The sequence below is a fragment of the Schistocerca piceifrons genome, chromosome 3 (assembly GCF_021461385.2).
Source record: "Schistocerca piceifrons isolate TAMUIC-IGC-003096 chromosome 3, iqSchPice1.1, whole genome shotgun sequence".
Lineage (NCBI taxonomy): Eukaryota > Metazoa > Arthropoda > Insecta > Orthoptera > Acrididae > Schistocerca > Schistocerca piceifrons.
In genome coordinates, this window is record NC_060140.1 from 890,030,858 (window position 1) to 890,043,035 (window position 12,178).

Here is a 12,178-nt window from a genome sequence, read left to right on the forward strand (position 1 = left end):
CCTTCTGGACTATAGGTACTCCATATATTCTTGGTGGCACTGGAACTTTCGACATGAGCTCCGTAGCTGTGTTGGCATTGATTCTAGGACTTTTAAGCACAACTTGTGTCTGTCTCACTATTTTTCCTATTAGACAAAGTTGTCCAAAAGGTACTGACGGATTTGGTGGTTCATTTCTGGAATGAACAAAATCAGTCTGTACCTTCAAAATATTTAACGTCTATGTTTTTGAATTCTGGCACATCTTCTGATTTACTGGCAAGTTTCCTGGAGGGTCTGAAATGTTTGAATTTGTCACTGAAGAATATAAATCAAAATTTAACATGTGCCAAATGTGAGTTGAAGACATTGCATGGTTTAGAAGCATTTCTAATCAATGAAGAAGATAATTAAGCACAAATGTTTGCAACCTTCTCAAATATCACTGGGTTTTTCCAAGTGTGCTCTCAAATTTTGTCCTATGAGATGGATTGGAAATATTGAAGTCATGAACTTATTGCTCGTTTGAAGAAGTATGTTGGTGAAGTTCAGAAAAGACCAACCGAAAGTCGAGACTTTGAAGAAACCAAACATTGCTGGGAAGACAAATTCCTTCATGCAAAACTTGAGTTTCGTGTATCATTGTCAATTGAATTTGAGGAACTGTTAACTAAGTATTGGTCAAACGCCTCTCTCTTCCGCTTTTTGTACAAAGATTTGTTCAGTTTAATGTATAGCATTGCTTCTTGATCCATAAAGATAACTGTCATGGAAATGGAGACAAATTGTAGCATGTTACTTCCTATTGATGTCATGAAACGATGTAATCATAAAACAAGTTGTTATGTAGATATTGCATTTGGTGTCACTGATGTTAGGAAGAACTACATGCAAAAGGATATCCTTATTCTCAGAAGTGTGTGTACAGGTATTTTGCAAAGTCTGTATGTAAAAATTGCTGCAAACAAGGATGTAGCCAGAGGGGACCCATGGGATCTGGACCTGCCCTATCACCCAAATGAAATTACACATGACGTAATTATTGTGTAGTGACATTGAAAGATATGAGGGGCGATGAAATGGTTTCCATTTGAGGATGTTCCTGCAGTGTATATGCAAATAGTGTGACTCTGATGTGGGTATATAAGCACCAACAGGTGGGAAAGGAATTAGTTTGGCTTTTGTGTCTTTCCGACGTGTGTGGTAAATGCAGAAACCTGAACCGTGGTGACATTATTACTAGTTGCGTCCAAACAGGAAAAATGTACTGTTATTTCTTTCTTGGCTGCCGTAGGATAAACACTGGCAGACATCCATTGGAGAATGAAGAATTTGTAAGGAGCAGCATGTCTGTCGAAAAGTGCTGTTGGAGAATGGTGCAGCAAGGGATGCTACTGCTTCATGATAATGCACATCCGCATACAGCAAACGACATAACGCCAAAGTTATGCCAACCTGAAATGGAAGACTCTCGATCACCCACCCGACAGTCCTGACCTCTCCCCATGTGATTATCACTACTTCGGAACTCTTAAAAAAGGCCTTGAAGTGTCAACAATTCCTGTTGGATGATGACGTGCAGCTGGTAGTTGTAGACTTCTTCACACAGCAAGACATGATATTTTTCCAAACGGGTATCTTCTACCTGGTGTATCAGTGGGATGGTTGCAATAGAGTTGCAAAATCAGTGATATTAGCTCTGAAGAATGCTTCATCAGAAAGAGTAGAAGCCTCAAAAAAGAAGAAATCTGATGAAAATGAAGTGGCCAATATTGGAAGAAGAATAGTTCAAGAAATAAGACCTCAAAAATTTAAAAAAAGAATGATTATAGAAAAGGCAAAAGAAGAAGCTGAAGGTTCAGGTGTTAAAATTTCAAGTTTAGCTGAGAAACTTAAACATAGCATCTTTTACTGTGAAGTTTAACATTTGACATAAATTTTGTACCTTCAAAATTGTTATATTGTCTTAAGGAAAATTGTAAGTTTTCACTACATTAATATTTAAAACAATTTGTATTTTAATTGATTTGATGATAAATACATCTGAAAATAATAATACCCCATCCTGTGTGAGAGTTTAATGTTTTTATAGCATTTGGTGAGTGGTGTGCTTCAGTTCACACACAGTTACATTATTCATGCTGACATACAGTTTAAGTGATACAAGATTTATTACATTTATCTTTTATTTCAACCAGCTTTCAAGTTAGTAAAAAAGAAGTATTTTCATCATTGTACTATGCATATTTTCGAGAGGTCATGAATATAACTAAAGAGATAATGAAAAAGTCATAAAAATGTTGGGCATTTGATCCTCTGAAAATCTGTAGACACCCTGTATTAGTATGCTGTAGGAGATATGTGACAGGAAAAGGCTAAAACATGCCATCTCACATACTCATTAGTGACTGTATCTGTCAGTTTCCACATGAGATAACACACTTCACTACTTTCTTACAGACCTGACCAATATGTTCCTCCTAGTTTAATTTGGAGTCACTACGAAAGCATAATGATTTCACTGTTTTACTTTCTACAGCTTTAGTAATCACCTAAGCGTTGGTTCTTGTGTTTTATCAGATTATGGACGAGTTCATTAGAAGAAAACCAGTTCATTCATGAGTTGGTGTGTATTGAGTTGTGTCAATGTGTCTGCATAAAACACTACACAACTAGCTCCGGCGTGGTAAGTTATATAATTACTTGCAATGATGAACAGAAATGGACCAAGGACCAAGCCCTGTGACACTGTAATCTGATCTTCCTTAACTAAGAGCATCTATTGTTAATTGTGGCAAACTGCCTTCTGCTCATTAAATAGGACTTGATTACAGCTAAGGGTAGGTTGTATATGCCATAAAATTACAGTTTCTCAAACAGGATTGTAAAGAGTATACAGCCAAAGGCTTTACTGAGACCATAAAATACAATAGATACCAGCCCTTATTTTCAAATGTAGTTAACTTCTGGTTAACAAATTCAGTGACAACAGTAGTAGAATTGTTATGACTTTGGAATCCAAGCTGTATGTCGGAGAGGAGAGCATGCTTGTCGAAATAGTTGTTTAGCTGGTTGTCTGTAAGAGACTTGAAAACTTTGGAGAAAATGAGAACAACAGGAATTGGTAAATAGTTTTGGGACAGATGCTTATCTCTCTTTTTCAACATTAGTGTACCTTTAGCGTTTATTAGATCAGTGGTAATGATGTGTCCCTCACAAACTTCTGGTTCACTATAAATAAACAGATATGCAGTGCACAATCTTCTTCCATGGTACAAATCACAAGCAGGAAACCCTACCTTCTCAGTGTGATGACAGTTGAAGTAAAAAAACAAATTTTAATGCACACGGGTGTGGAAGTATGCATAATAGCATTTCATTACAAGAACAAACTTCTCATGCATGAAAATTGGAATATAAATAATTATAGACTCAATCTCTTTAGTAGTAACGGAAATGTTATCTGCAAAGAAAATTACAAATAAATCAGATATATGCCATGAGAAGGACAAATATGGATGATGATCTTAATTGGCATATTATGCCTTTAGTTATGATTAGTTTTTGAGTACCTGAATTGAATTTTGCAAACAATTAGTGTTTTCTTGTTGATTATTTCTGTGAAATTCAAAGACTTGTGTACAAAGAGATAGCATAGGGACAAAGAGATAGAATAGAGACAACACTGCAGCCAGAATACAGCAAATTTAATAAGCCTCTGCCATATTTTCAGAAGTCAAAAGAAAATGTTGTGATACAGGACATAGGCGGATAATGTGTCAATAGCTATGAGATAAAGTCCATCTGTTAATGTTGAGCAGTTAAAGGCAGAAGTGAAATTACACTGGTTGCTTTCAGCAATTGCTGTTATACATACATACAAATACTTCAGTCACAGATGATCTGTTGTGTGACATTCAGAAAAAGAAGACATGGACTGGAAAATTCAGTTTGATATCAGTGTTTGTGTGGATTAATGCATACTACACTATACATAAGACACATCCAAAACAGCAAATTCCAAATTCAGCTGGAGATATGTGCAATCCACAACTTCTGGAGAACAGAATTAAGAGAGAAATGTTTGAGAAAATTTTGCTTTTATGTAAATTGGAAGTGAAGAACACATTTCCTATGCCACAATTGCAATGTTGACACTTTTATTGTTCCAAGACTGCAATCACGATGTACAAGGTGTGTTCTTTGTTTCCAACCATACGTACTGCCCCACAGCACAGCATTTGCACTTTATATGAATTGTATGTGACATATTGTTAAATTTGTATTTGATATAAGTGAAGTAAACTGATTGTTACATAGATCAAGTAAAACTCCAATTCATGGATCAGATGTAGTACAACTTAACCCACCCAGCCAGTCAAATATACAGTGAAGTTGTTGGATGATCATAAGTTTATAAAATTAATTCTTAAGCCACACCCTAGCTAAACTAGCTTTCTACTGAATTAATTTATCATCTATCCATTATAAAGATCTAAACTTTGCAAAATGACTACTCACATATGAAAGCATACGAAGATTGTTTCATAGAGTAACTTGACCATTTTACTTTGCATGCAAAGAGCTCCTCTTGTAATCTGAAACAAGCAACTGTATATCCACAGAAAATTACAGGCCTTCCTGTCTGTTAACCCATATTTTATAATGTGAAAGCATATTTCATTTAAAACTTCCAGAAAGCAACAAAAACAATTATTGGAGTAATGCATACTACATCTGTGAAAAACTGACCACTTTCCTTATACTACTTATATAAAAAGAACGTAATTCACTGCACCTTCCATCCAGTAGTTTTCAGTCACAACAAAAATGTGTAGTCCCATGATACTGACATTTCGGAAATGTTACGAAGGATGCAAATTCTGTGAATATCGTATGGATTAAGGTATATGCCATGGAGAGTGTGAAAGAAACAAGCTTTATTACGCAAGTAAACAAACACATAAATGTACACAATTCATAGTGCAGTTATAGAAAGTATGTAAAAGTATGTACACTAATCTTCAATCATGTTCCAGGGTATGTGCATGCATTTATTCTTTGAACACATGGCAGGCACGGTCCTGAAAACAAATTCAGCAATTGTGTGGATTACAAAACAGTAGACATAACTTCTCACTTCCAAAACAACTGCAGAATGACTTTCTGAAACGTAGTGACTAGTAGTATGGCATGGCAGTGCAGGGAGCAGTGAATAATGTGCCACAGCCTTTCTGTATATTCTGTACCTCTTTCATTGTTGCTTTTTAATTAACCCCAAACACCAACTACCTTATACCTTGAAACATTGATTATAGTTGTAGATGCGTATGCTGCAGAGTCTTATATAGTTACCAGTTACCACATTTAGTGTTTAGTTATGTCTGAACAGACTTAAGGAGTGCCTGATGGTGAAACGTACTTAATGCATATGTAAATGTGAAATGAGCTATTTACATCTATGTGAGTTAAAGTGGCATTTTTGTGTAATATTTCCGGAATTATCATTGCCAGAAATTTCTCAAATATGCAACAGTTAGAAAATTCATTGTAATAATTGCAGTAGAAATAACTACTTAAATTTATTCAGCTGATGTGTGATTGCTTTTCTCTGGAATCAACAGGCACATTCTCCATGTTCAAACATCAGATGTCGTACTACTTGGGACGTCACTTACATTTGATCCTAGCGTTGTGGAACTCTTTCTAGCTTTGGCAAATGGTGCTAGTCTGGCATTACCAACTGCCTATGAAATGGCAACAATAGTGCAGACGACACCATCATTGATGAGAACACTATACAATTGGAAGATGATGCCGAAGTTACGGTGTTTAGTTTTGGGTGGTGAACCCTGTCCATCACCTTCCATTTTAGCACAATGTTTAAACCTACTACCATCAAGGTAGGTATTTTCATATATCTGATCAGAAGTTATATACATTGTGATGTCTCTTGTGTTAAGTACTGCAAGTTAAACTGATCATCCTCCAGTGACAGTAACACTGATTGGATGTTAAAGAAGAGAAAATCACCACATCATCCCTATTCCTGACTGATTCATTCAAATACACTCAAGTGACAAATGTCATGGGACAGCAATATGTACTTACACAGATGGCAGTAGTATCATGTAAACTAAGTATGAAAGAGTAATGCATTGGCAAAGCTGTCATTTGTATTCAAGTGTTTCATGTGAAAAGTTTTGCGACGTGATTATAGCTGCAGGACAGGAATTAACAGACTTTGAACATGCAATGGTACTTGGAGCTAGATGCATGGGATACTCCATTTTGGAAATTGTTAGGGAATTCAGTATTCTGAGAGCCACAGTGTTAATAGTGTGCTGAGAATAGCAAACTTCGGGTATTTCCTCTCTCCATGGACAATGTAGTGGCCAATGGCCTTCACTTAAAAACTGAGAGCAGTGGCGTTTGTGCATAGTTGTCAATTCTAACAGACAGCAACACTGCATGAAATAACCACAGAAATAAATGTGGGATGTATGACGAATGTATCCATTAAGACTGTGTGGCGAAATTTGGCTGCAGCATCTCTCCTGGACTTGTGGCCATATCAGTTGGGCCTGGGCCCTAGATGATTGGAAAAAGTTGTCCTGGTCAGATGATTCCCCATTTAAGTTGTCAAGAGCTGATGGTAGGGTTTGAATGTGGCACAGACCCGACGAGGCCATGGACCCAAGTTGTCAACAAGGCACTGTGGTGGCTCTATAATGGAGTGGGCTGTGTTTACATGGAATGGACTGGGTCACCTGGTTGAACGGAACTGATCATTGGCTGTAAATGGTTATGTTTGGCTACTTGGAGACCATTTTCAGCAATTCATGGACTGCATGTTCCCAAACAATGATGGAATTTTTATGAATGATGATTCGACATGTTGCTGGGCCAGTTATTCACAATTGGTTGAAGAACATTCTGGGCAATATCAATGAATGTTCTCTCCACCAGATCATCTGCCTTAAATCCCATTGAACATTTACAGGCCATAATAGAGATGTCAGTTCGTGCACTGAATCCTGCAGTGGCAACACATACGGAATTATGGAAGGCTGTAGAGGCTGCATGGGTTAATATTTCTGCAGGGTGATTCCAACAAAATGTCCGTGCTGCATCGAGTTGTTGCACTATGGCAGGCAAAAGGAAGTCCGACACAATATTAGAAGGTATCCCGTGACTTTTGTCATCTCAGTGCAGTAGTATTTCAGACCCTACTGAGGAAAGAGCCGATGTTTATGTGATATTTTCCTTTGAATCTACCTCTTATTGTGTTCATTTCCTCCTGAAACACCCTGTATATTTAAGAAAACTAACAAAAATAAACTGCTCAAAACCAGTTTTGCACTACTTACATATCTGCAGATGTATGTAGGGCTTAGATTCAAGGGGAGTGGGGAGCAAAAGAATAACTCTTAAGAAGCTTCACTATGAAATAAAAGTAAAACAGTAACCAAAATAAATGAATTCTGTCCATAAATGCACATCCATGAAACCAAAGTCTACTGTTGGGTATCACCCAGTGTCATGTTACTCCACCCCATCATACTTGGATCCTCCTTGGCTCACTTTCCTGTTGTTCTGGCTCAGCCCCATCCAGCACACAGTTGCTGGCCCTCCTGAGATCATTTAGTATGTGAAGAGGGTCCCTGTGATAACTCACGGCAAGTTTTAACAGGCTCAGGCATGCTCAATCAGCTTCTCATAAGGCAGATACTGCAGGATGTTCCATTTGGTTCATCCCTGCCTCTTGGAGAAAGGTAATCGCAAGGTGGGCACAGCGTACTCATACGTTATAGTCTCTAAATATGAACCTGCTGCTAAAATTTTGACTGTAAGCTGGATAAAATGTTGGTGCATGCTGCTCTGTACTACATATTACTGTAACCAGTCTACTTATACAGAATGGTCTAGATAAAAGTAGCCCATCTAAGTATAAAGGAAATGCTGTGAAATTACAGAAAGGAAGAGCTGAAATGGACTTACCATTTATTTCCAATGAAAAATATAGTGAAAAATGCATTTACAGAAGATGTTGAAAGTGATCCCCTGCAACATCAATACACAGCTACGCACTTCTAAACATAGGCAGATACATCTGACGTGAAGTTTGGATATTGATGGCAGCACATCGTGGTTGTGTTGTCTTTCAGTTCCTGTATTGTGTGTGGATTTGTTTGATAGATCTTGCTCTTCCAATGTCCTCACAGGAAAAGATCACTTGTTGTTAGATCTAGCGAGTGTGGTGGCCATAAATGTTTGCTGACAGTTCATTCCTCAGTGTAGACATTGTGGACTCGTCCCAGGGATACCTTAGACATACAGCATGTTGCCCCATCTTGCTGCAAGAAGCAGTATTGTCTTTCATATTCAGTGAGTTGACCACAAAACGTATCAAAAATTTCCATATGTGCAACTGTGTTGAGGGTAATGTCAAAAAAATATCGGTCCAATGATGCTCGTTCCTGTTACACTGCAACAAATGTCAATTTTTTTCCATCATGGAGTGATTGTTGACCCGCAGTATTAGGTTTTTCCGTTGCCCAGTACTTTGTTTTCTGTGAATTCACATGACATGAAAGATGAAACCATTGGTCATCATCACTCATGATGTAATGGAAAGGGTCTAATAAACTGTTGTTGGTGATACTCAAAAGCCATGTACAGTAATCTACACATCTCTAACTGTCATACTGCCATAATTGCTGCGCAGCCATCACATCATATGGCTTCATATAAAGACTTTTCAATATCCGCTGGCAACTCCTCCTATTTACCTCCGCCTGTTGGGCCAGTTTTTGTGTAGACTTCTTTGGGCTCTGAATAATTTTTCAGCTGATGTTTGCAATAACTTCTGGTGTGTGAACTGAAAGAATTCTTTGTCATTTCACATTTTGCACAGATCCGTAGGTGTGCCAGTGTTTATATTGCTCTCTTTGCTGGTAGTCCTCTGTCCAGATACTCGACCCCAAAAATTTATCAAATTTCCTTAATTGAACCTGTTTTCACATATGCTTCCACAATTTCAAGTCTTTCTTCTCTTGACAAAGTCCTATTGCAGGTCACAAAGAGAAACATCTAACTTCACTGATGAAACTGAAATGCTGACAGAAGATTGCTAATAATCAATTATTGCATAAAACTGTCCATCATTGTAGCAGTTTGCTCTGTTTCAGTTGCCAAAACATTCCATTCACATTTTAAAGGGGAGTCGGGCTACGTTTAATGGCACCAGCATGTACTATTGACAATATGTTTCAGAGAATAATATCTCTGTCATGAGGTGGATTTTTGTCAGTTAATAAGGTGTGGATGTATTGTATGTAAGACTGTTGGGTAACCTGTGGCACTGTCTTATAGTGCTCATAGGCTGTTCTTTCAGTCATCATAACATCACATACACTTTCATTGTTCTTATATTGCACAGCCTTCAAAATACTCTTGACAGTGACGAGACATGTCTGATTTTGATGATCCACATCCCTGGTGACCCCATAGGACTCTGTTTCTGAGGTGTGCACTGGACCTGGCTATCTTCACACTCTTCTTCAATGATTGTCAGGCATAAGACAAATACTGTGCTGTTCAGTGAAAATGACGTGATGCCATTGATCCATGTTCTATCAGGTATTTCCTGCCCTCCTCTGTGCACACCACAGGGCTGGGAAGTTTGTACTGTTGTCTATAATGGTCGGCTAATGACCAAAATTAATTGTGTTGAGACTGTTGCATTCTGTCTGGGTCAACACCTCCCTCACTGTTGCCTCTAAACAGGCAGTGCACAGTTCTGTTGCCTTCTGCTTTAAGTACATATGAACCATACTCTGTGGTTAGCAATTATCAGCTGGTGGTGTTAATTGCAGGTGACCATTATGAGGGGGAACTTCAGTTAATTTTTTTTCTTAATAGTGATCGAATTACTAAATGATGTCACTAAGATGTACACCAAATCAGCGAGCAAATTCCAGGATGGATAACTACTCTTTACTGTGAAGTGACATTGTGGACACAGTCCAAGTCTGAAATCGCCTTTGAAGGCATGTTAACAGACGTGACAATACAACAGCCATAGCGTCCCTTTTATGACTGGAGACATACTACGGTGGTTTGATAAGTGTGGTAAAAAAGAAAGAAAAGAGTGTTTTTTTATGTAAACAACTCACCTTACTTCTTGACATAATCTCGTTTGAGGAATATACACTTGATCCAGTGATTCTGCATCTTTTTCATCCTATCGGGGAAAATAAGTTCTGTCAAACTCTGCAAAATACTCATTGACTGTAACGATCACTTCCTCATTTCATGAAAATTTCTTCCCAGCAATGCAAAGTTTTAAGTTAGGGAACAGGAAGAAGTCACTTGGGTGGATACCTGGTGTATAGGATGGTTGAGGAACCAACTGCAAGTCCAATAAACTCACTTTTGCCATTGTTATTGCTGGCGTGTGGGATGTTACATTATCCTGGTGAAAGAGCACTCTTCTGTGGGCCAGACTTCAACAGTTTTCATCTAACACAAGTTTCAGATGATCAAACAGTGAAGCATATAAGAGTCTAGTTATGGTTCTGCCTTTATCCAAGTAATCTATGAGTATTATTTCTTGGGAATCCCAAAAAAATGCGGCCATCACCTTACCAGCTAACAAAATGGTCTTTGCCTTCTTCAGTGCAATTTCACCAGCCTTGACCCAATGTTTTGATTGCCATTTTGTATCTGGTGTGTAGTGACAGATCCAGGTTTCATCAACAGTCACAAATTAGTGCAAAATGTCTTGCAGACTGCGATTACACATTGCCAGACATTGTGTTGAAAAGTTCTGCCAGAAGCACTTTTGGTTGACTGTGAGCAATCGCGACACCCACTTCACACACTGCTTCTGCATAGTCAATTCTCCATGCACAATATTATACCCTCACTTGGTTGAGATGCCTACAATCATATTTCATGAATTTTTATTTGTCAATCTTGCATTATCATGTCATTGATTTTGTCAGTGGTTTCTTTTGTGGTGACCTCAGTTGCATGGCTGGAGCATGCTTTGTCTTTGGTGCTTGTGCAATTGCGTTTAAATTCGTTAACCTAGAAACAAATGGTCTGCAGGGATGTTGTAGAGTTTGTGTTAACTTCATCCTATTGAGCAAACATCTCTTTTCTCCATTATCAAACGCACTCTGACCAATTCAGAAGGCTGTTAACAATCAGGTGTATGCTGTACAGTGTTGAATGACCCTGGGAATAATCAAGCTTAAACCAACTATGAAGGTGCAACAAAAGTGTTCCATTCCTTAATGGAAATTTACCAGACTAACCATGAAGGTTTTATTGTTTTTTATTTACATGACATGAAATCTGCAATCGTAAGAATATCTCATTTCATCTTTTTAACAGAAAATGCTTCAGGAAATATGTAAAGGGAGAGGGGTAATCACCATTCTTCATCTGCAGCTGTGGAAATATTGGAGCAACTTTTGTAGTAACGAACTGTCTAACACATTCCTCTCTATATATTTTCTAACAGAATTTTGCCCTAGAGATCTGATCTACTTCTGAAGCTGTAGTATCATTGCATTATTAATCATTACTGGTTGTTATTTCTGATTCCTTTCTGGCATGTAGTATGTTTCCCTTGGCACAGATTTCTGAATAACTTTCTCTCATTTATGTAGTCTTTGCCTTTTTCCAAACCACTGAGTACCCTGTTGTGACAACAGAAAACTACAAGATGCTTGAAGATTGAAATATATTAACATCTCTTTATTCATAAGTCATGTTCAAAAAATGGTTCAAATGGCTCTGAGCACTATGGGACTTAACATCTGAGGTCATCAGTCCCCTAGAACTTAGAACTGCTTAAAGCTAACTAACCTAAGGACATCACACACATCCATGCCCGAGGCAGGATTTGAACCTGCGACCGTAGCGGTCGCGCGGTTCCAGACTGAAGCGCCTAGAACTGCTCAGCCACACTAGCCAGCAAGTCTTGTTCCTATTGTTACTGTTTTGGCAGTTGATGAAAAGATGATCTTCTCCTGTCCCATTTATTAGTAAGATTACAGTTACTTATACATTCTTGTTTAATGAAATACATATTGCCATACTACTACATTTAAAGTTTATTTTAATTCTTCTGTGAAAGCCTAAATTCATTTTTATAAGAACAAAAATAATCAATTATTAACAATGT

The 12,178-nt window shown here is 37.9% G+C and overlaps 1 protein-coding gene across 2 annotated transcripts in view; it reads left to right on the top strand.

The window, feature by feature from the left end:
• Positions 1-12,178, top strand: part of LOC124790061 (beta-alanine-activating enzyme) — a 180,208-nt gene that overhangs the window by 24,079 nt on the left and 143,951 nt on the right. For both annotated transcript variants that reach the window (XM_047257624.1, XM_047257625.1), the window contains exon 3: positions 5,604-5,882. In XM_047257624.1, the coding sequence (XP_047113580.1) occupies positions 5,604-5,882 (279 nt within the window). The remainder of the gene's footprint in view (positions 1-5,603; positions 5,883-12,178) is intronic.